Below are 19,445 nucleotides of genomic sequence, written 5' to 3'. Positions count from 1 at the left end.
ATGCATCGACTGCTTGCCGAAGTAGAATTCTGTGGTTAGTAGTTGCTTTCTGACACTTTGTCCAAGTTGCCAGTGGTATCCCAGTGGGATCGGTGTTAGGACCTTTTGCTCTTTACTGTTTTCATTAATGACACAGGCGCAGGTGTTGCAGGAATTATCTGCAAGTTTGTGAGTGGTACCAAGATGTGCGCAAGGGTTGGTGTTGGAGGTGGTGCTCAACTAATGCAAGCAAAACTTGTTAATGTGGAAGAAATGAACCTGTGTTCAGCAAATAAATGTTTGGTTTTATAAATGTGGCCAAGCCCAGACTTAAACTGATATAAACCCTACAGGGGCAGAATGAGAGCCATTAGGGGAGATATACTGGTAATGTTACTGGCTTTAGTAATTCAGAGTGGCAGGCTAACCCCCTGGGGAAATAGGTTTGAATCCAACTATGGCAGCTGGTGGAATTTGAATTTAATTCATATATATCTGGAATATGAAGCTAGTCTCAGTAATGGGGACCACAAAACTATTATCAATTGCTGTAAAAACCCACCTGGGTCACTAATATCCCCTTTCGGGAAGGAAATCTGCCATCCTTGCCTGGTCTGGCCTACATGTGACTCCAGACCCACAGCAATGTGGTTGACTCTTAACTGCCCTCTGAAATGGCCTGGCAAGCCCCTTAGTTCAAGGGCAGTTAAGGATGGGCAACAAACGCTGGCCTTGCCAGTGACACCCACATCCCATAAAGAATAAAGAAAAAAAAAATTAGTGAAAGCAAAAGAGATCTGCAAGTTGATTGAAATCAACCTTTGAAGGTTCATGTTCAGTCCAGTGCGCTAAAGGTAGCAGAACCCTAGGTTGTTTTGACTGGACAGTTCACTATTAAAAAAAATTGTCCTTTTTAGGACATTTGATTATGCCTCAGTTAAGACAATGCATCCAGTTTTGCTCTCCCCACCTGATGGGGTACATTGAGGCTTTGGAGACTATGCAGAAGAGGGCGATGAAATTAGCTCACACTTTAGCACACCTCGGTTACCCAGACGGCTGGATCCCTATCCTTTAGAAAAGCCGAGGCTTCGGAGACAAATTGATGAAGGTTTCTAAAATATGAAGGAAATAGACTGCAAGTATGTGGATATAGTGACTGTAATAATGTACAGAAATACAATGATAAACCTTTAACAGTGTTGTGTATAGCTTCTGTTCTTTTGTTTCCAGGTATGGGTGGATGCTGCTGCCCAGATTTTCTTTTCACTTGGCCCTGGATTTGGTGTCCTCTTGGCATTTGCCAGCTACAACAAATTCAACAACAACTGTTACAAGTCAGTCTTATAAACAACGTGTGAATTACTTTTCAGAAAGTTATCTTGTTTCGGCTTGCAATCATCATTAGAGTTATTTCTAATTTTCCACATTAGTTGAAGGTTGACTCTCGGTAGGGTCGAGTATGTCAATGCAGGGAAATGACAAACAACTCCACTTTTAGCATCCTGTGTTGGGATCAAAGTCAGTGACAAGAAGGGCGAGGTACAGAGAGAAGCTCTGCCCCTATAATGGTCCCTATCCTTAAAGGCGCACTGGCTTGCTGCACCCCTTTTGTGCTGAATTGAACGTGTTTCACAAATTGAACACAGATCCACTAAGACCTTGGTTAAAGGGCCATTATTCAGCGGAGTAAATAGAGATTTCCCTTTCCAGCTGTTCGGCCAGGCGATGGGATGATGCTAGCCCACAGCACTCGTCAATCGGGAAGATTATTAAGATTTTGATAGAAAAGTGTGTCAGCGTAATTAGAATTACAATCATTGAATATTCTGTTGAATATCAAAATTCAATAAACACTTTTCTCGGATGGGTGGTAGAACAGAAACAAAATATTGCAGATGCTGGGAATAAAAACAGAAAATTCCGGAAACACTCAGTGGACTGGGGAGAGAGGAACAGAGTTAATGGCCAAAAATTTCCAGCCCCTGGTGAAGTGAATGGACGTTTGAGCAGCCAAATCTCAGCCAATGGCTCGAGTTGTTGACCTTTTTATCAATGACCTGAAAACCCCATTAGCATGGAGTATACCTGACCTGCTGAGTATTTCCCACGTTTTTCTGTTTTTATTGTTGGATGGGTAGGTCCTTTACTGAAAATAGTTGTCATTGATATCTGATGGCATTCTCCTTTCGTTAACTGCTCATACTTGGATTGTATTAGGAAGGTGCATTGCTAAAGCAAAAAGGAGGTGAGTCAACACTTTAGAAAAAGTAGATGCACAAAGTGATAAATGATGGCTGTCCAGAAAATGCACCTGCTGCAGACATTGTAAATAAACCAATCCCATTTAAAAACCGCCAAGCCAGTGCATACATGTGTAGTATCGAAGGTTTGTAATCTTTCATCCAATGGTTCCTGTTAAGCAAATGCTATAGAATGGGCTTATCCAACATACAGCCCGTGGGCAACAATCTAGCCCAGGAGCCACACTCCAGCCCTCCAAGTCTCTGTATCCAGCCTGCGGACTCACTGTTCAAAGTACGGGTAAGTTCAATAAAAGGCCTCAAGGGGCTGCTGCTCCAGCAACCACAGGCCACTTCTCTCCCACGTTTGCCGCTGATCTGCTCACTGGTGAGCCTGCCAGCATCAAATGCGATAGAAACAGTCTCTGATTGGAGCAGCAGCGAGCATTGTGAAGGTGAGTGGTTCCTCACTTGTTTTCACAGCACGACTACTGCCTTTGACCGCACTCTCTCTCTCTCTCTCTCGCACCCACATGCAGAGGTGCCAGCCCCCAAAAGGAGTACAGGAGGCAGAATTTTACGCCGGTGGGGTTTTATAGTCCCTCCGACTTTTGAATGGCTCGCCGCATTTTATGGCCCAGCTCCCAGTGCGATAGGGCCATAAAATTCCACCCAAGGGTCAAGATGGCATGAGAACCAGAAGGATCACAGCAACAGCATCTGCTTGGCTACCTGCCCAGGACAGCTGGAGTCCCCGACAGGTTTGAGTGGGAAAGTCTGTCTTGGCACCATCTCGAATTCCTCCTCAGCGATGCCCGGTTGTGAGTGAGTGAGTCTGTGTGAGTGAGTGAGTCTGTGTGAGTGAGTGGGTCTGTGTCAGTGAGTGGGTCTGTGTGAGTGAGTGGGTCTGTGTGAGTGAGTGGGTCTGTGTGAGCGAGTCTGTGTGAGTGAGTGAGTCTGTGTGAGTGAGTGAGTCTGTGTGAGTGAGTGAGTCTGTGTGAGTGAGTGAGTCTGTGTGAGTGAGCGAGTGTGTGTGAGTGAACGAGTGTGTGTGAGTGAGCGAGTGTGTGTGAGTGAGCGAGTGTGTGTGAGTGAGCGAGTGTGTGTGAGTGAGCGAGTGTGTGTGAGTGAGTGAGTGTGTGTGAGTGAGCGGGTCTGTGTGAGTGAGCGAGTCTGTGTGTGAGTGGGTGTGTTTGAGTGAGTGAGTGTGTGTGAGTGAGTGGGTGTGTGTGAGTGAGTGAGTCTGTGTGAGTGAGTGAGTCTGTGTGAGTGAGTGATTCTGTGTGAGTGAGTGAGTCTGTGTGAGTGAGTGATTCTGTGTGAGTGAGTAAGTCTGTGTGAGTGAGTGATTCTGTGTGAGTGAGTGAGTCTCTGTGAGTGAGTGGGTCTGTGTGAGTGAGTGAGTCTGGGTGAGTGAGTGGGTGTGTGTGAGTGAGTGAGTCTGTGTGAGTGAGTGGGTCTGTGTGAGTGAGTCTGTGTGAGTGAGTCTGTGTGAGTGGGTCTGTGTGAGTGAGTGAGTCTGTGTGAGTGAGCGAGTCTGTGCGAGTGAGTGAGTCTGTGTGAGTGAGCGAGTCTGTGTGAATGAGCGAGTGTGTGTGAGTGAGTGAGTCTGTGTGAGTGAGTGGGTCTGTGTGAGTGAGTGAGTCTGTGTGAGTGAGTGGGTGTGTGTGAGTGAGTGAGTCTGTGTGAGTGAGTGAGTCTGTGTGAGTGAGTGAGTCTGTGTAAGTGAGTGGGTCTGTGTGAGTGAGTGGGTCTGTGTGAGTGAGTAGGTGTGTGTGAGTGAGTGAGTGGGTGTGAGTGAGTGAGTGTGTGTGAGTGAGCGGGTCTGTTTGAGTGAGCGGGTCTGTGTGAGTGAGCGAGTCTATGTGAGTGAGTGAGTGTGTGTGAGTGAGTGAGTGTGTGTGAATGAGTGAGTCTGTGTGAGTGAGCGGGTCTGTGTGAGTGAGCGAGTGTGTGTGAGTGAGTGAGTCTTTGTGAGTGTTTGGGTGTGTGAGTGAGTGAGTCTGTGTGAGTGCGTGGGTCTGTGTGAGTGAGTGTCTGTGTAAGTGAGTGGGTGTGTGTGAGTGAGTGAGTCTGTGTGAGTGAGTGAGTCTGTGTGAGTGAGTGAGTCTGTGTGAGTGAGTGGGTCTGTGTGAGTGTGAGCCTCTGTGAGTGAGTGGGTCGGTGTTAGTGAGTGCGTCTGTGTGAGTAAGTGAGCGAGTCTGTGTGAGTGAGCGAGTCTGTGTGAGTGAGCGAGCCTGTGTGAGTGAGTGAGTCGGTGTGAGTTAGTGGGTCTGTGTGAGTGAGTGAGTCTCTGTGAGTGAGTGAGTCTCTGTGAGTGAGTGAGTCTGTGTGAGTGAGTGAGTCTATGTGAGTGAGTGGGTTGGTGTGAGTGAGTTGGGTCTGTGTGAGTGAGCGGGTCTGTGTGAGTGAGCGAGTCTGTGTGAGTGAGCGAGTCTGTGTGAGTGAGCGAGTCTATGTGAGTGAGCGAGTCGCAGTGAGCGAGCGAGTGTGTGTGAGAGAGCGAGTGTGTGTGAGTGAGCGAGTGTGTGTGAGTGAGCGAGTGTGTGTGAGTGAGTGAGTGTGTGTGAGTGAGCTAGTTTGTGTGATTGAGTGAATCTGTGTGTGTGAGTGAGTCTGTGTGAGTGAGCGAGTGCGTGTGAGTGAGCGAGTGTGTGTGAGTGAGTGTGTGTGAGTGAGTGAGACTGTGTGAGTGAGCGAGTGTGTGTGAGTGAGTGTGTGTGAGTGAGCGAGTCGGTGTGAGTGAGTGAGTGCGTGTGAGTGAGTGAGTGCGTGTGAGTGAGCGAGTGTGTGTGAGTGAGCGAATTCTTGTGAGTGAGTGAGTGTTTGTGAGTGAGCGGGTCTGTTTGAGTGAGCGAGTCTGTGCGAGTGAGCGAGTCTGTGTGAGTGTGTGAGTCTGTGTGAGGTAGCAAGTCTGTGTGAGTTAGTGGGTCTGTGTGAGTGAGTGAGTCTCTGTGAGTGAGTGAGTCTGTGTGAGTAAGTGGGTCTGTGTGAGTGAGTGGGTCTGAGTGAGTGAGTGGGTCGGTGTGAGTGAGTTGGGTCTGTGTGAGTGAGCGAGTCTGTGTGAGTGAGCGAGTCTGTGTGAGTGAGCGACTCCATGTGCGTGAGCGAGTCGGTGTGAGTGAGTCTGTGTGAGTGAGCGAGTCTGTGTGAGTGAGCGACTCCATGTGCGTGAGCGAGTGTGTGTGAGTGAGCGAGTGTGTGTGAGTGAGCGAGTGTGTGTGAGTGAGTGAGTCTGTGTGAGTGAGTGAGTCTTTGTGAGTGAGTGAGTCTGTGTGAGTGAGCGAGTCTATGTGAGTGAGCGAGTCGCAGTGAGCGAGCGAGTGTGTGTGAGAGAGCGAGTGTGTGTGAGAGAGCGAGTGTGTGTGAGTGAGCGAGTGTGTGTGAGTGAGTGAGTGTGTGTGAGTGAGCTAGTTTGTGTGATTGAGTGAATCTGTGTGTGTGAGTGAGTCTGTGTGAGTGAGCGAGTGCGTGTGAGTGAGCGAGTGTGTGTGAGTGAGTGTGTGTGAGTGAGCGAGTCGGTGTGAGTGAGTGAGTGCGTGTGAGTGAGCGAGTGTGTGTGAGTGAGCGAATTCTTGTGAGTGAGTGAGTGTTTGTGAGTGAGCGGGTCTGTTTGAGTGAGCGAGTCTGTGCGAGTGAGCGAGTCTGTGTGAGTGTGTGAGTCTGTGTGAGGTAGCAAGTCTGTGTGAGTTAGTGGGTCTGTGTGAGTGAGTGAGTCTCTGTGAGTGAGTGAGTCTGTGTGAGTAAGTGGGTCTGTGTGAGTGAGTGGGTCTGAGTGAGTGAGTGGGTCGGTGTGAGTGAGTTGGGTCTGTGTGAGTGAGCGAGTCTGTGTGAGTGAGCGAGTCTGTGTGAGTGAGCGACTCCATGTGCGTGAGCGAGTCGGTGTGAGTGAGTGAGTCTGTGTGAGTGAGCGAGTCTGTGTGAGTGAGCGACTCCATGTGCGTGAGCGAGTGTGTGTGAGTGAGCGAGTGTGTGTGAGTGAGCGAGTGTGTGTGAGTGAGCGAGTGTGTGTGAGTGAGTGAGTCTGTGTGAGTGAGTGAGTCTTTGTGAGTGAGTGAGTCTGTGTGAGTGAGTGAGTCTTTGTGAGTGAGCGAATCTGTGTGAGTGAGCGAATCTGTGTGAGTGAGCGGGTCTGTGTGAGTGAATGGGTCTGTGTGAGTGAGTGAGCCTGTGTGAGTGAGTGAGTGAGTCTGTGTGAGTGAGTGGGTCTGTGTGTATGAGTGAGTGAGTCTGTGTGAGTGACTGAGTCTGTGTGATTGAGCGAGTCTGTGTGAGTGAGCGAGTCTGTGTGAGTGAGTGAGTCTGGGTGAGTGAGTGGGTCTGAATGAGAGAGTGAGTCTGTGTGAGTGAGTGGGTCTGTGTGAGTGAGCGAGTCTGTGTGAGTGAGCGAGTCTGTGTGAGTGGTTGGGTCTGTGTGAGTGAGTGAGTCTGTGTGAGTGAGTGAGTCTATGTGAGTGATTGGGTCTGTGTTAGTGAGTGAGTCTGTGTGATTGAGTGAGTCTGTGTGTGTGAGTGAGTGGGTCTGTGTGAGTGAGTGGGTCTGTGTGTGTGTGGGTCTGTGTGAGTGAGTGAGTATGTGTGAGTGAGCGAGTGTGTGTGAGTGAGCGAGTGTGTGTGAGTGAGCGAGTGTGTGTGAGTGAGCAGGTCTGTGTGAGTGAATGATTCTGTGTGAGTGAGCGAGTGTGTGTGAGTGAGCGAGCGTGTGTGAGTGAGTGGGTTTGAGTGAGTGAGTCTTTGTGAGTGAGTGGGTGTGTGTGAGTTAGTGAGTCTGTGTGAGTGAGTGGGTCTGTGTGAGTGTGAGTCTGTGTGAGTGAGTGGGTCTGTGTGAGTGAGTGAGTCTGTGTGAGTGAGTGGGTGTGTGTGAGTGAGTGGGTGTGTGTGAGTGAGTGGGTGTGTGTGAGTGAGTGAGTTTGTGTGAGTGAGTGGGTTTGAGTGAGTGAGTCTTTGTGAGTGAGTGGGTCTGTGTGAGTGTGAGTCTGTGTGATTGAGTGGGTCTGTGTGAGTGAGTGGGTCTGTGTGAGTGAGTGTGTCGATGTGAGTGAGCTAGTCTGTGTGAGTGAGCGTGTCTGTGTGAGTGAGCGAGTGTGTGTGTGAGTGAGTCTGTGTGAGTGAGTGGGTGTGTGTGAGTGAGTGAGTCTGTGTGAGTGAGTGGGTCTGTGTGAGTGTGTGTCTGTGTGATTGAGTGGGTCTGTGTGAGTGAGTGGGTCTGTGTGAGTGAGTAAGTGAGTCTGTGTGAGTGAGTGGGTGTGTGTGAGTGTGAGTCTGTGTGAGTGAGTTTGTCTCTGTGAGTGAGTGGGTCTGTGTGAGTGAGTGGGTGTGTGTGAGTGAGTGAGTCTGTGTGAGTGAGTGAGTCTGTGTGAGTGAGTGGGTCTGTGTGAGTGAGTGGGTCTGTGTGAGTGAGTGAGTCTGTGTGAGTGAGTGGGTCTGTGTGAGTGAGTGGGTCTGTGTGAGTGAGTGAGTATGTGTGAGTGAGCGAGTGTGTGAGAGTGAGCGAGTGTGTTTGAGAGAGTGAGTGTGTGTGAGTGAGCGGGTCTGTGTGAGTGAATGATTCTATGTGAGTGAGCGAGTGTGTGTGAGTGAGCGAGTGTGTGTGAGTGAGCGAGTGTGTGTGAGTGAGCGATTGTGTGTGAGTGAGCGGGTCTGTGTGAGTGAGCGAGTCTGTGTGAGTGAGCGAGTCTGTGTGAGTGCGTGGGTCTGTGTGAGTGAGTGAGTCTGTTTGAGTGAGTGGGTGTGTGTGAGTGAGTGGGTGTGTGTGAGTGAGTGAGTCTGTGTGAGTGAGTGAGTCTGTGTGAGTGAGTGGGTCTGTGTGAGTGTGAGTCTCTGTGAGTGAGTGGGTCTGTGTGAGTGAGTGAGCTAGTCTGTGTGAGTGAGTCTGTGTGAGGGAGCGAGTGTGTGTGAGGGAGCGAGTCTGTGTGAGGGAGCGAGTGTGTGTGAGGGAGCGAGTATGTGTGAGTGAGCGAGTCTATGTGAGTGAGCGAGTGTGTGTGAGTGAGCGAGTGTGTGTGAGTGAGCGAGTGTGTGTGAGTGAGCTAGTGTGTGCGAGTGAGTGAGTGTGTGTGAGTGAGCGAGTCTGTGTCAGTGAGTGAGTGTGTGTGAGTGAGCGAGTCTGTTTGAGTGAGCGAGTCTGTTTGAGTGAGTGAGTCTGTGTGAGTGAGTGAGTCTGTGTGAGTGAGTGAGGCTGTGTGAGTGAGTGAATCTGTGTGAGTGAGCGAGTCTGTGTGAGTGAGTGAGTCTGTGTTAGTGAGCGAGTGTCTGTGAGTGAGCGAGTGTGTGTGAGTGAGCGAATGTGTGTGAGTGAGCGAGTGTGTGTGAGTTAGCGGGTCTGTGTGAGTGAGCGAGTCTGTGTGAGTGAGCGAGTCTGTGTGAGTGAGCGAGTCTGTGCGAGTGAGCGAGTCTGTGTGAGTGAGCGAGTCTTTATGAGTGTTTGGGTGTGTGAGTGAGTGAGTCTGTGTGACTGCGTGGGTCTGTGTGAGTGAGTGAGTCTGTGTGAGTGAGTGGGTGTGTGTGAGTGAGTGAGGCTGTGTGAGTGAGTGAGTCTGTGTGTGAGTGGGTCTGTGTGAGTGAGCGAGTCTGTGTGAGTGAGTCTCTGTGAGTGAGTGGGTGTGTGTGAGTGAGTGGGTGTGTGTGAGTGAGTGGGTGTGTGTGAGTGAGTGAGTTTGTGTGAGTGAGTGGGTCTGTGTGAGTGTGAGTCTCTGTGAGTGAGTGGGTGTGTGTGAGTGAGTGGGTCTGTGTGAGTGAGTGAGTGAGTCTGTGTGAGTGAGTGAGTCTGTGTGAGTGAGCGAGTCTGTGTGAGTGAGCGAATCTATGTGAGTGAGCGAGTCTGTGTGAGTGAGTGGGTCTGTGTGAGTGAGTGAGCGAGTGTGTGTGAGTGAGCGAGTCTGTGTGAGTGAGCGAGTCTGTGTGAGTGAGCGAGTCTGTGTGAGTGAGCGAGTCTGTGTGAGTGAGTGAGTGTGTGTGAGTGAGTGAATCTGTGAGTGAGTGAGTCTGTGTGAGTGAGTGGGTCTGTGTGAGTGTGAGTCTGTGTGATTGAGTGGGTCTGTGTGAGTGAGTGAGTCTGTGTGAGTGAGTCTGGGTGAGTTAGTGAGTCTGTGTGAGTAATGGGTCTGTGTGAGTGTGAGTCTGTGTGAGTGAGTGAGTCTGTGTGATTGAGTGGGTCTGTGTGAGTGAGTGGGTCTGTGTGAGTGAGTGGGTCTGTGTGAGTGTGAGTCTGTGTGATTGAGTGGGTCTGTGTGAGTGAGTGGGTCTGTGTGAGCGAGTGTGTCGATGTGAGTGAGCGAGTCTGTGTGAGTGAGCGAGTGTGTGAGTGAGTGAGTCTGTGTGAGTGAGTGGGTGTGTGTGTGAGTGAGTCTGTGTGAGTGAGTGGGTGTGTGTGAGTGAGTGAGTCTGTGTGACTGAATGGGTGTGTGTGAGTGAGTGAGTCTGTGTGAGTGAGTCTGTGTGTGTGAGTGAGTCTGTGTGAGTGAGTGGTTCTGTGTGAGTGAGTGAGTCTTTGTGAGTGAGTGGGTCTGTGTGAGTGAGTGGGTCTGTGTGAGTGAGTGAGTATGTGTGAGTGAGTGAGTATGTGTGAGTGAGCGGGTGTGTGAGAGTGAGCGAGTGTGTTTGAGAGAGTGAGTGTGTGTGAGTGAGCGAGTGTGTGTGAGTGACTGAGTGTGTGTGAGTGAGCGGGTCTGTGTGAGTGAATGATTCTATGTGACTGAGCGAGTGTGTGTGAGTGAGCGAGTGTGTGTGAGTGAGCGATTGTGTGTGAGTGAGCGGGTCTGTGTGAGTGAGCGAGTCTGTGTGAGTGAGCGAGTCTGTGTGAGTGCGTGGGTCTGTGTGAGTGAGTGAGTCTGTGTGAGTGAGTGGGTGTGTGTGAGTGAGTGAGTCTGTGTGAGTGAGTGAGTCTGTGTGAGTGAGTGGGTCTGTGTGAGTGTGTGAGCTAGTCCGTGTGAGTGAGTCTGTGTGAGTGAGCGAGTCTGCGTGAGGGAGCAAGTGTGTGTGAGGGAGCGAGTCTGTGTGAGGGAGCGAGTGTGTGTGAGGGAGCGAGTATGTGTGAGTGAGCGAGTCTATGTGAGTGAGCGAGTGTGTGTGAGTGAGCGAGTGTGTGTGAGTGAGCGAGTGTGTGTGAGTGAGCGATTGTGTGTGAGTGAGTGGGTGTGTGTGTGTGAGTGAGTCTGTGTGAGTGAGTGAGTCTGTGTGAGTGAGTGAGTCTGTTTGAGTGAGTGAGTCTGTGTGAGTGAGCGAGTCTGTGTGAGTGAGCGAGTCTGTGTGAGTGAGCGAGTCTGTGTGAGTGCGTGGGTCTGTGTGAGTGAGTGAGTCTGTGTGAGTGAGTGGGTGTGTGTGAGTGAGTGAGTCTGTGTGAGTGAGTGAGTCTGTGTGAGTGAGTGGGTCTGTGTGAGTGTGTGAGCTAGTCCGTATGAGTGAGTCTGTGTGAGTGAGCGAGTCTGCGTGAGGGAGCGAGTGTGTGTGAGGGAGCGATTCTGTGTGAGGGAGCGAGTGTGTGTGAGGGAGCGAGTATGTGTGAGTGAGCGAGTCTGTGTGAGTGAGTGTATCTGTGTGAGTGAGTCTGTGTGAGTGAGCGAATATGTGTGAGTGACCGAGTCTGTGTGAGTGAGCGAGTCTGTGTGAGTGAGCGAGTCTGTGTGAGTGAGTGAGTCTGTGTGAGTGAGTGAGTCTGTGTGAGTGAGTGAGTCTGTGTGAGTGAGCAAGTCTGTGTGAGTGAGCGAGTCTGTGTGAGTGATTGGGTCTGTGTTAGTGAGTGGGTCTGTGTGAGTGAGTGAGTCTGTGTGAGTGAGTGAGTCTGTGTGAGTGAGTGAGTGAGTCTGTTTGAGTGAGTGGGTCTGTGTGAATGAGTGAGTCTGGGTGAGTGAGTGAGTCTGTGTGAGTGAGTGAATCAGTGTGAGTGAGCGAGTGTGTGTGAGTGAGCGAGTGTGTGTGAGTGAGCGAGTGTGTGTGAGTGAGCTAGTGTGTGCGAGTGAGTGACAGTGTGTGAGTGAGCGAGTCTGTGTGAGTGAGTGAGTGTGTGTGAGTGAGCGAGTCTGTTTGAGTGAGTGAGTCTGTGTGAGTGAGCGAGTCTGTGTTAGTGAGCGAGTGTGTGTGAGTGAGCGAGTGTGTGTGAGTGAGCGAGTGTGTGTGAGTGAGCGAGTGTGTGTGAGTTAGCGGGTCTGTGTGAGTGAGCGAGTCTGTGCGAGTGAGCGAGTCTGTGTGAGTGAGCAGGTGTGTGTGAGTGAGTGAGTCTTTGTGAGTGTTTGGGTGTGTGAGTGAGTGAGTCTGTGTGAGTGAGTGGGTCTGTGTGAGTGAGTGAGTCTGTGTGAGTGAGTGGTGTGTGTGAGTGAGTGAGGCTGTGTGAGTGAGTGGGTGTGTGTGAGTGAGTCTCTTTGTGTGAGTGGGTCTTGTGAGTGAGTCTCTGTGAGTGAGTGGGTCGGTGTTAGTGAGCGAGTCTGTGTGAGTTAGTGGGTCTGTGTGATTAAGTGTGTCTATGTGAGTGAGTGGGTCGGTGTGAGTGAGTGAGTCTGTGTGAGTGAGTGGATCGGTGTGAGTGAGTTGGGTCTGTGTGTGTGAGCGGGTCTGTGTGAGTGAGCGAGTCTGTGTGAGTGAGCGAGTCTATGTGAGTGAGCGAGTTGGTGTGAGTGACCGAGTGTGTGTGAGTGAGCGATTTTGTGTGTGAGTGAGTGTGTGTGAGTGAGCGAGACTGTGTGAGTGAGCGAGTCTGTGTGATTGAGTGAATCTGTGTGAGTGAGTGAGTCTGTGAGAGTGAGTGAGTCTGTGAGAGTGAGTGAGTCTGTGTGAGTGAGTGAGTCTGTGTGAGTGAGTGGGTCTGTGTGAGTGAGTCTGTGTGAGTGAGTGAGTCTGTGTGAGTGAGTGAGTCTGTGTGAGTGAGCGAGTCTGTGTGAGTGAGCTAGTGTGTGTGAGTGAGCGGGTCTGTGTGAGTGAGCGAGTGTGTGTGAGTGAGCGAGTGTGTGTGAGTGAGCGAGTGTGTGTGAGTGAATGAGTCTGTGTGAGTGAGTGGGTCGGTTTGAGTGTGAGTCCCTGTGAGTGAGTGGGTGTGTGTGCGTCTGTGGGTCTGTGCGAGTGAGTGAGCGAGTCTTTGTGAGTGAGTGAGTCTGTGTGAGTGAGTGCGACTGTGTTAGTGAGTGGGTCTGTGTGAGTGAGTGAGCGAGGCTCTGTGAGTGAGCGAGTCTCTGTGAGTGAGTGGGTCTGTGTGAGTGAGTGGGTCTGTTTGAGTGAGTGGGTCTGTGTGAGTGAGTGAGCTAGTCTGTGTGAGTGAGTCTGTGTGAGTGAGCGAGTCTGTGTGAGGGAGCGAGTGTGTGTGAGTGAGCGAGTCTGTGTGAGTGAGCGAGTCTGTGTGAGTGAGCGAGTGTGTGTGAGCGAGCGAGTGTGTGTGAGTGAGTGAATCTGTGTGAGTGAGTGAGTCTGTGTGAGTGAGTGAATCTGTGTGAGTGAGTGAATCTGTGTGAGTGAGTGAGTCTGTGTGAGTGAGTGAGTCTGTGTGAGTGAGTCTGTGTGAGTGAGTGAGTCTGTGTGAGTGAGTGAGTCTGTGTGAGTGAGTGAGACTGTGTGAGTGAGTGAGTCTGTGTGAGTGGGTCTGTGTGATTGAGTCTGGGTGAGTGAGTGAGTGAGTCTGTCTGAGTGAGTGAGTGAGTCTGTGTGAGTGAGTGAGTCTGTGTGAGTGAGCGAGTCTGTGTGAGTGAGTGAGTCTGTGTGAGTGAGTGGGTCTGTGTGAGTGAGTGAGTCTGTGTGAGTTAGGGTCTCTGTGTGAGTGAGCGAGTGTGTGTGAGTGAGTGTGTGTGAGTGAGTGAGTCTGTGTGAGTGAGGGTGTCTGTGTGAGTGAGCGAGTGTGTGTGAGTGAGCGAGTGTGTGTGTGAGTGAGTTTGTGTGAGTGAGCGAGTGTGTGTGAGTGAGCGAGTTTGTGTGAATGAGCGAGCCTGTGTGAGTGAATGGGTCTGTGTGAGTGATCGAGTCTATGTGAGTGAGTGGGAGTGTGTGAGTGAGTGATTCTGTGTGAGTGAGTGAGTCTGTGTGAGTGAGTGCGTCTGTGTGAGTGGGGCTGTGTGAGTGAGTGGGTCTGTGTGAGTGAGTGAGTCTCTGTGAGTGAGTGAGTCTGTGTGAGTGAGTGGGTCTGTGTTAGTGAGTGAGTCTGTGTGAGTGATCGGGTCTGTGTGGGTGAGCGAGTCTGTGTGAGTGAGTGAGTCTGTGTGAGTGAGCGAGTGTGTGTGAGTGAATGGGTCTGTGTGAGTGAGTGGGTCTGTGTGAGTGAGTGGGTCTGTGTGAGTGAGTGAGCTGGTCTGTGTGAGCGAGTGTGTGTGAGTGAGCGAGTGTGAGTGAGTGAGTGAGTGTGTGTGAGTGAGCGAGTCTATGTGAGTGAGCGAGTCTGTGTGAGTGAGCGAGTCTGTGTGAGTGAGCGAGTGTGTGTGAGTGAGCGAGTGTGTGTGTGTGCTAGTGTGTGCGAGCGAGTGAGTGTGTGTGAGTGAGTGAATCTGTGTGAGTGAGTGAATCTGTGTGAGTGAGTGAGTCTGTGTGAGTGAGTGGGTCTGTGTGACTGAGTGAGTCTGTGTGAGTGAGTGGGTCTGTGTGAGTGGGTCTGTGTGAGTGAGTCTGGGTGAGTGAGTGAGTCTGTGTGAGTGTGTGGTTCTGTGTGAGTGAGTGAGTGAGTCTGTGTGAGTGTGCCAGTCTGTGTGAGTGAGTGAGTGAGTCTGTGTGAGTGTGAGAGTCTGTGTGAGTGAGTGAGTCTGTGTGAGTGAGTGAGTCCGTGTGAGTGAGTGAGTCTGTGTGAGTGACTGAGTTTGTGTGAGTGAGTGGGTATGTGTGAGTGAGTGAGTTTGTGAGTGAGTGAGTCTGTGTGAGTGAGTGCGTCTGTGTGAGTGAGTGGGTCTGTGTGAGTGAGTGAGTCTGTCTGAGTGAGCGAGTGTGTGTGAGTGAGTGAGACTGTGTGAGTGAGTGAGACTGTGTGAGTGAGCGAGTCTGTGTGAGTGAGCGAGTGTGTGTGAGTGAGCGAGTCTGTGTGAGTGAGCGAGTCTGTGTGAGTGAGCGAGTCTGTGTGAGTGAGTGGGTGTGTGTGAGTGAGTGAGTCTGTGTGAGTGAGTGGGTCTGTGTGAGTGAGTGAGTCTGTGTGAGTGAGCGGGTGTGTGTGAGTGAGTCTGTGTGAGTGAGTGGGTCTGTGTGAGTGAGTGAGTCTGTGTCAGTGAGTAAGTCTATGTGAGTGAGTGGGTCTGTGTGAGTGAGTGAGTGAGTCTGTGTGAGTGAGTGAGTCTGTGTGAGTGAGCGAGTCTGTGTGAGTGAGTGAGTCTGTGTGAGTGAGTGGGTCTGTGTGAGTGAGTGAGTCTGTGTGAGTGAGGGTGTCTGTGTGAGTGAGCGAGTGTGTGTGAGTGCGTGTGTGTGAGTGAGTGAGTCTGTGTGAGTAGGGGTGTCTGTGTGAGTGAGGGTGTCTGTGTGAGTGAGCGAGTGTGTGTGAGTGAGCGAGTGTGTGTGAGTGAGCGAGTGTGTGTGAGTGAGCGAGTGTGTGTGAGTGAGTGAGTCTGTGTGAGTGAGTGAGTGTGTGTGAGTGAGCGAGTGTGTGTGAGTGAGCGAGTTTGTGTGAATGAGCGAGCCTGTGTGAGTGAATGGGTCTGTGTGAGTGATCGAGTCAATGTGAGTGAGTGGGAGTGTGTGAGTGAGTGAGTCTGTGTGAGTGAGTGAGTCTGTGTGAGTGAGTGCGTCTGTGTGAGTGTGTCTGTGTGAGTGGGGCTGTGTGAGTGAGTGGGTCTGTGTGAGTGTGTGAGTCTGTGTGAGTGAGTGAGTCTGTGTGAGTGAGTGGGTCTGTGTTAGTGAGTGAATCTGTGTGAGTGATCGGGTCTGTGTGCGTGAGTGATTCTGTGTGAGTGAGCGAGTGTGTGTGAGTGAGTGAGTCTGTGTGAGTGAGTGGGTCTGTGCGAGTGAGTGAGCGAGTCTTTGTGAGTGAGCAAGTGTGTGTGAGTGAGTGGGTCTGTGTGAGTGAGTGGGTCTGTGTGAGTGAGTGGGTCTGTGTGAGTGAGTGGGTCTGTGTGAGTGAGTGAGCTGGTCTGTGTGAGCAAGTGTGTGTGAGTGAGCGAGTGTGTGTGAGTGAGCGAGTCTATGTGAGTGAGCGAGTCTGTGTGAGTGAGCGAGTGTGTGTGAGTGAGCGAGTGTGTGTGTGTGCTAGTGTGTGCGAGCGAGCGAGTGTGTGTGAGTGAGTGAATCTGTGTGAGTGAGTGAGTCTGTGTGAGTGAGTGAATCTGTGTGACTGAGTGAGTCTGTGTGAGTGAGTGGGTCTGTGTGAGTGTGTCTGTGTGAGTGAGTCTGGGTGAGTGAGTGAGTCTGTGTGAGTGAGTGGGTCTGTGTGAGTGAGTAAGTGAGTCTGTGAGTGAGTGGTTCTGTGTGAGTGAGTGAGTGAGTCTGTGTGAGTGAGTGGGTGTGTGTGAGTGAGTGAGGCTGTGTGAGTGAGTGGGTGTGTGTGAGTGAGTCTCTTTGTGTGAGTGGGTCTTGTGAGTGAGTCTCTGTGAGTGAGTGGGTCGGTGTTAGTGAGCGAGTCTGTGTGAGTTAGTGGGTCTGTGTGATTGAGTGTGTCTATGTGAGTGAGTGGGTCGGTGTGAGTGAGTGAGTCTGTGTGAGTGAGTGGATCGGTGTGAGTGAGTTGGGTCTGTGTGTGTGAGCGAGTCTGTGTGAGTGAGCGAGTCTGTGTGAGTGAGCGAGTCTATGTGAGTGAGCGAGTTGGTGTGAGTGACCGAGTGTGTGTGAGTGAGCGATTTTGTGTGTGAGTGAGTGTGTGTGAGTGAGCGAGACTGTGTGAGTGAGCGAGTCTGTGTGATTGAGTGAATCTGTGTGAGTGAGTGAGTCTGTGAGAGTGAGTGAGTCTGTGTGAGTGAGTGAGTCTGTGTGAGTGAGTGGGTCTGTGTGAGTGAGTCTGTGTGAGTGAGTGAGTCTGTGTGAGTGAGTGAGTCTGTGTGAGTGAGCGAGTCTGTGTGAGTGAGCTAGTGTGTGTGAGTGAGCGGGTCTGTGTGAGTGAGCGAGTGTGTGTGAGTGAGCGAGTGTGTGTGAGTGAGCGAGTGTGTGTGAGTGAATGAGTCTGTGTGAGTGAGTGGGTCTGTTTGAGTGTGAGTCCCTGTGAGTGAGTGGGTGTGTGTGCGTCTGTGGGTCTGTGCGAGTGAGTGAGCGAGTCTTTGTGAGTGAGTGAGTCTGTGTGAGTGAGTGCGACTGTGTTAGTGAGTGGGTCTGTGTGAGTGAGTGAGCGAGTCTCTGTGAGTGAGCGAGTCTCTGTGAGTGAGTGGGTCTGTGTGAGTGAGTGGGTCTGTTTGAGTGAGTGGGTCTGTGTGAGTGAGTGAGCTAGTCTGTGTGAGTGAGTCTGTGTGAGTGAGCGAGTCTGTGTGAGGGAGCGAGTGTGTGTGAGTGAGCGAGTCTGTGTGAGTGAGCGAGTCTGTGTGAGTGAGCGAGTGTGTGTGAGCGAGCGAGTGTGTGTGAGTGAGTGAATCTGTGTGAGTGAGTGAGTCTGTGTGAGTGAGTGAATCTGTGTGAGTGAGTGAATCTGTGTGAGTGAGTGAGTCTGTGTGAGTGAGTGAGTCTGTGTGAGTGAGTCTGTGTGAGTGAGTGAGTCTGTGTGAGTGAGTGAGTCTGTGTGAGTGAGTGAGACTGTGTGAGTGAGTGAGTCTGTGTGAGTGGGTCTGTGTGATTGAGTCTGGGTGAGTGAGTGAGTGAGTCTGTCTGAGTGAGTGAGTGAGTCTGTGTGAGTGAGTGAGTCTGTGTGAGTGAGCGAGTCTGTGTGAGTGAGTGAGTCTGTGTGAGTGAGTGGGTCTGTGTGAGTGAGTGAGTCTGTGTGAGTGAGGGTCTCTGTGTGAGTGAGCGAGTGTGTGTGAGTGAGTGTGTGTGAGTGAGTGAGTCTGTGTGAGTGAGGGTGTCTGTGTGAGTGAGCGAGTGTGTGTGAGTGAGCGAGTGTCTGTGTGAGTGAGTTTGTGTGAGTGAGCGAGTGTGTGTGAGTGAGCGAGTTTGTGTGAATGAGCGAGCCTGTGTGAGTGAATGGGTCTGTGTGAGTGATCGAGTCTATGTGAGTGAGTGGGAGTGTGTGAGTGAGTGATTCTGTGTGAGTGAGTGAGTCTGTGTGAGTGAGTGCGTCTGTGTGAGTGGGGCTGTGTGAGTGAGTGGGTCTGTGTGAGTGAGTGAGTCTCTGTGAGTGAGTGAGTCTGTGTGAGTGAGTGGGTCTGTGTTAGTGAGTGAGTCTGTGTGAGTGATCGGGTCTGTGTGGGTGAGCGAGTCTGTGTGAGTGAGTGAGTCTGTGTGAGTGAGCGAGTGTGTGTGAGTGAATGGGTCTGTGTGAGTGAGTGGGTCTGTGTGAGTGAGTGGGTCTGTGTGAGTGAGTGAGCTGGTCTGTGTGAGCGAGTGTGTGTGAGTGAGCGAGTGTGAGTGAGTGAGTGAGTGTGTGTGAGTGAGCGAGTCTATGTGAGTGAGCGAGTCTGTGTGAGTGAGCGAGTGTGTGTGAGTGAGCGAGTGTGTGTGTGTGCTAGTGTGTGCAAGCGAGTGAGTGTGTGTGAGTGAGTGAATCTGTGTGAGTGAGTGAGTCTGTGTGAGTGAGTGAATCTGTGTGACTGAGTGAGTCTGTGTGAGTGAGTGGGTCTGTGTGAGTGAGCGAGTCTGTGTGAGTGAGTGGGTCTGTGTGAGTGAGTCTGTGTGAGTGAGTGGGTCTATGTGAGTGAGTAAGTGAGTCTGTGAGTGTGTGGTTCTGTGTGAGTGAGTGAGTGAGTCTGTGTGAGTGTGCCAGTCTGTGTGAGTGAGTGAGTGAGTCTGTGTGAGTGTGAGAGTCTGTGTGAGTGAGTGAGTCTGTGTGAGTGAGTGAGTCCGTGTGAGTGAGTGAGTCTGTGTGAGTGACTGAGTTTGTGTGAGTGAGTGGGTATGTGTGAGTGAGTGAGTTTGTGAGTGAGTGAGTCTGTGTGAGTGAGTGCGTCTGTGTGTGTGAGTGGGTCTGTGTGAGTGAGTGAGTCTGTCTGAGTGAGCGAGTGTGTGTGAGTGAGTGAGACTGTGTGAGTGAGCGAGTCTGTGTGAGTGAGCGAGTGTGTGTGAGTGAGCGAGTCTGTGTGAGTGAGTGAGTCTGTGTGAGTGAGCGAGTCTGTGTGAGTGAGCGAGTCTGTGTGAGTGAGTGGGTGTGTGTGAGTGAGTGAGTCTGTGTGAGTGAGTGGGTCTGTGTGAGTGAGCGGGTGTGTGTGAGTGAGTCTGTGTGAGTTAGTGGGTCTGTGTGAGTGAGTGAGTCTGTGTCAGTGAGTAAGTCTATGTGAGTGAGTGGGTCTGTGTGAGTGAGTGAGTCTGTGTGAGTGAGCGAGTCTGTGTGAGTGAGTGAGTCTGTGTGAGTGAGTGGGTCTGTGTGAGTGGGGGTGTCTGTGTGAGTGAGGGTGCCTGTGTGAGTGAGCGAGTGTGTGTGAGTGAGCGAGTGTGTGTGAGTGAGCGAGTGTGTGTGAGTGAGTGAGTCTGTGTGAGTGAGTGAGTGTGTGTGAGTGAGCGAGTGTGTGTGAGTGAGCGAGTTTGTGTGAATGAGCGAGCCTGTGTGAGTGAATGGGTCTGTGTGAGTGATCGAGTCAATGTGAGTGAGTGGGAGTGTGTGAGTGAGTGAGTCTGTGTGAGTGAGTGAGTCTGTGTGAGTGAGTGCGTCTGTGTGAGTGCGTCTGTGTGAGTGGGGCTGTGTGAGTGAGTGGGTCTGTGTGAGTGTGTGAGTCTGTGTGAGTGAGTGAGTCTGTGTGAGTGAGTGGGTCTGTGTTAGTGAGTGAATCTGTGTGAGTGATCGGGTCTGTGTGGGTGAGCGAGTCTGTGTGAGTGAGCGAGTGTGTGTGAGTGAGTGGGTCTGTGTGCGTGAGTGATTCTGTGTGAGTGAGCGAGTGTGTGTGAGTGAGTGAGTCTGTGTGAGTGAGTGGGTCTGTGCGAGTGAGTGAGCGAGTCTTTGTGAGTGAGCAAGTGTGTGTGAGTGAGTGGGTCTGTGTGAGTGAGTGGGTCTGTGTGAGTGAGTGGGTCTGTGTGAGTGAGTGAGCTGGTCTGTGTGAGCAAGTGTGTGTGAGTGAGCGAGTGTGTGTGAGTGAGCGAGTCTATGTGAGTGAGCGAGTCCGTGTGAGTGAGCGAGTCCGTGTGAGTGAGCGAGTGTGTGTGAGTGAGCGAGTGTGTGTGTGTGCTAGTGTGTGCGAGCGAGCGAGTGTGTGTGAGTGAGTGAATCTGTGTGAGTGAGTGAGTCTGTGTGAGTGAGTGAATCTGTGTGACTGAGTGAGTCTGTGTGAGTGAGTG

At 51.4% G+C, this 19,445-nt stretch overlaps 1 protein-coding gene across 1 annotated transcript in view; it reads left to right on the top strand.

The window, feature by feature from the left end:
* The window catches only part of slc6a4a (solute carrier family 6 member 4a), a 304,082-nt gene that overhangs the window by 44,484 nt on the left and 240,153 nt on the right, over positions 1-19,445 (top strand). The window contains exon 6 of the mRNA XM_041196723.1: positions 1,213-1,316. Coding sequence (XP_041052657.1) covers positions 1,213-1,316 — 104 coding nt within the window. The remainder of the gene's footprint in view (positions 1-1,212; positions 1,317-19,445) is intronic.

The sequence above is a fragment of the Carcharodon carcharias genome, chromosome 10 (assembly GCF_017639515.1).
Source record: "Carcharodon carcharias isolate sCarCar2 chromosome 10, sCarCar2.pri, whole genome shotgun sequence".
In the NCBI taxonomy this organism is placed as follows: Eukaryota; Metazoa; Chordata; class Chondrichthyes; order Lamniformes; family Lamnidae; genus Carcharodon; species Carcharodon carcharias.
This window is presented reverse-complemented; position numbering and strand designations above follow the sequence as displayed.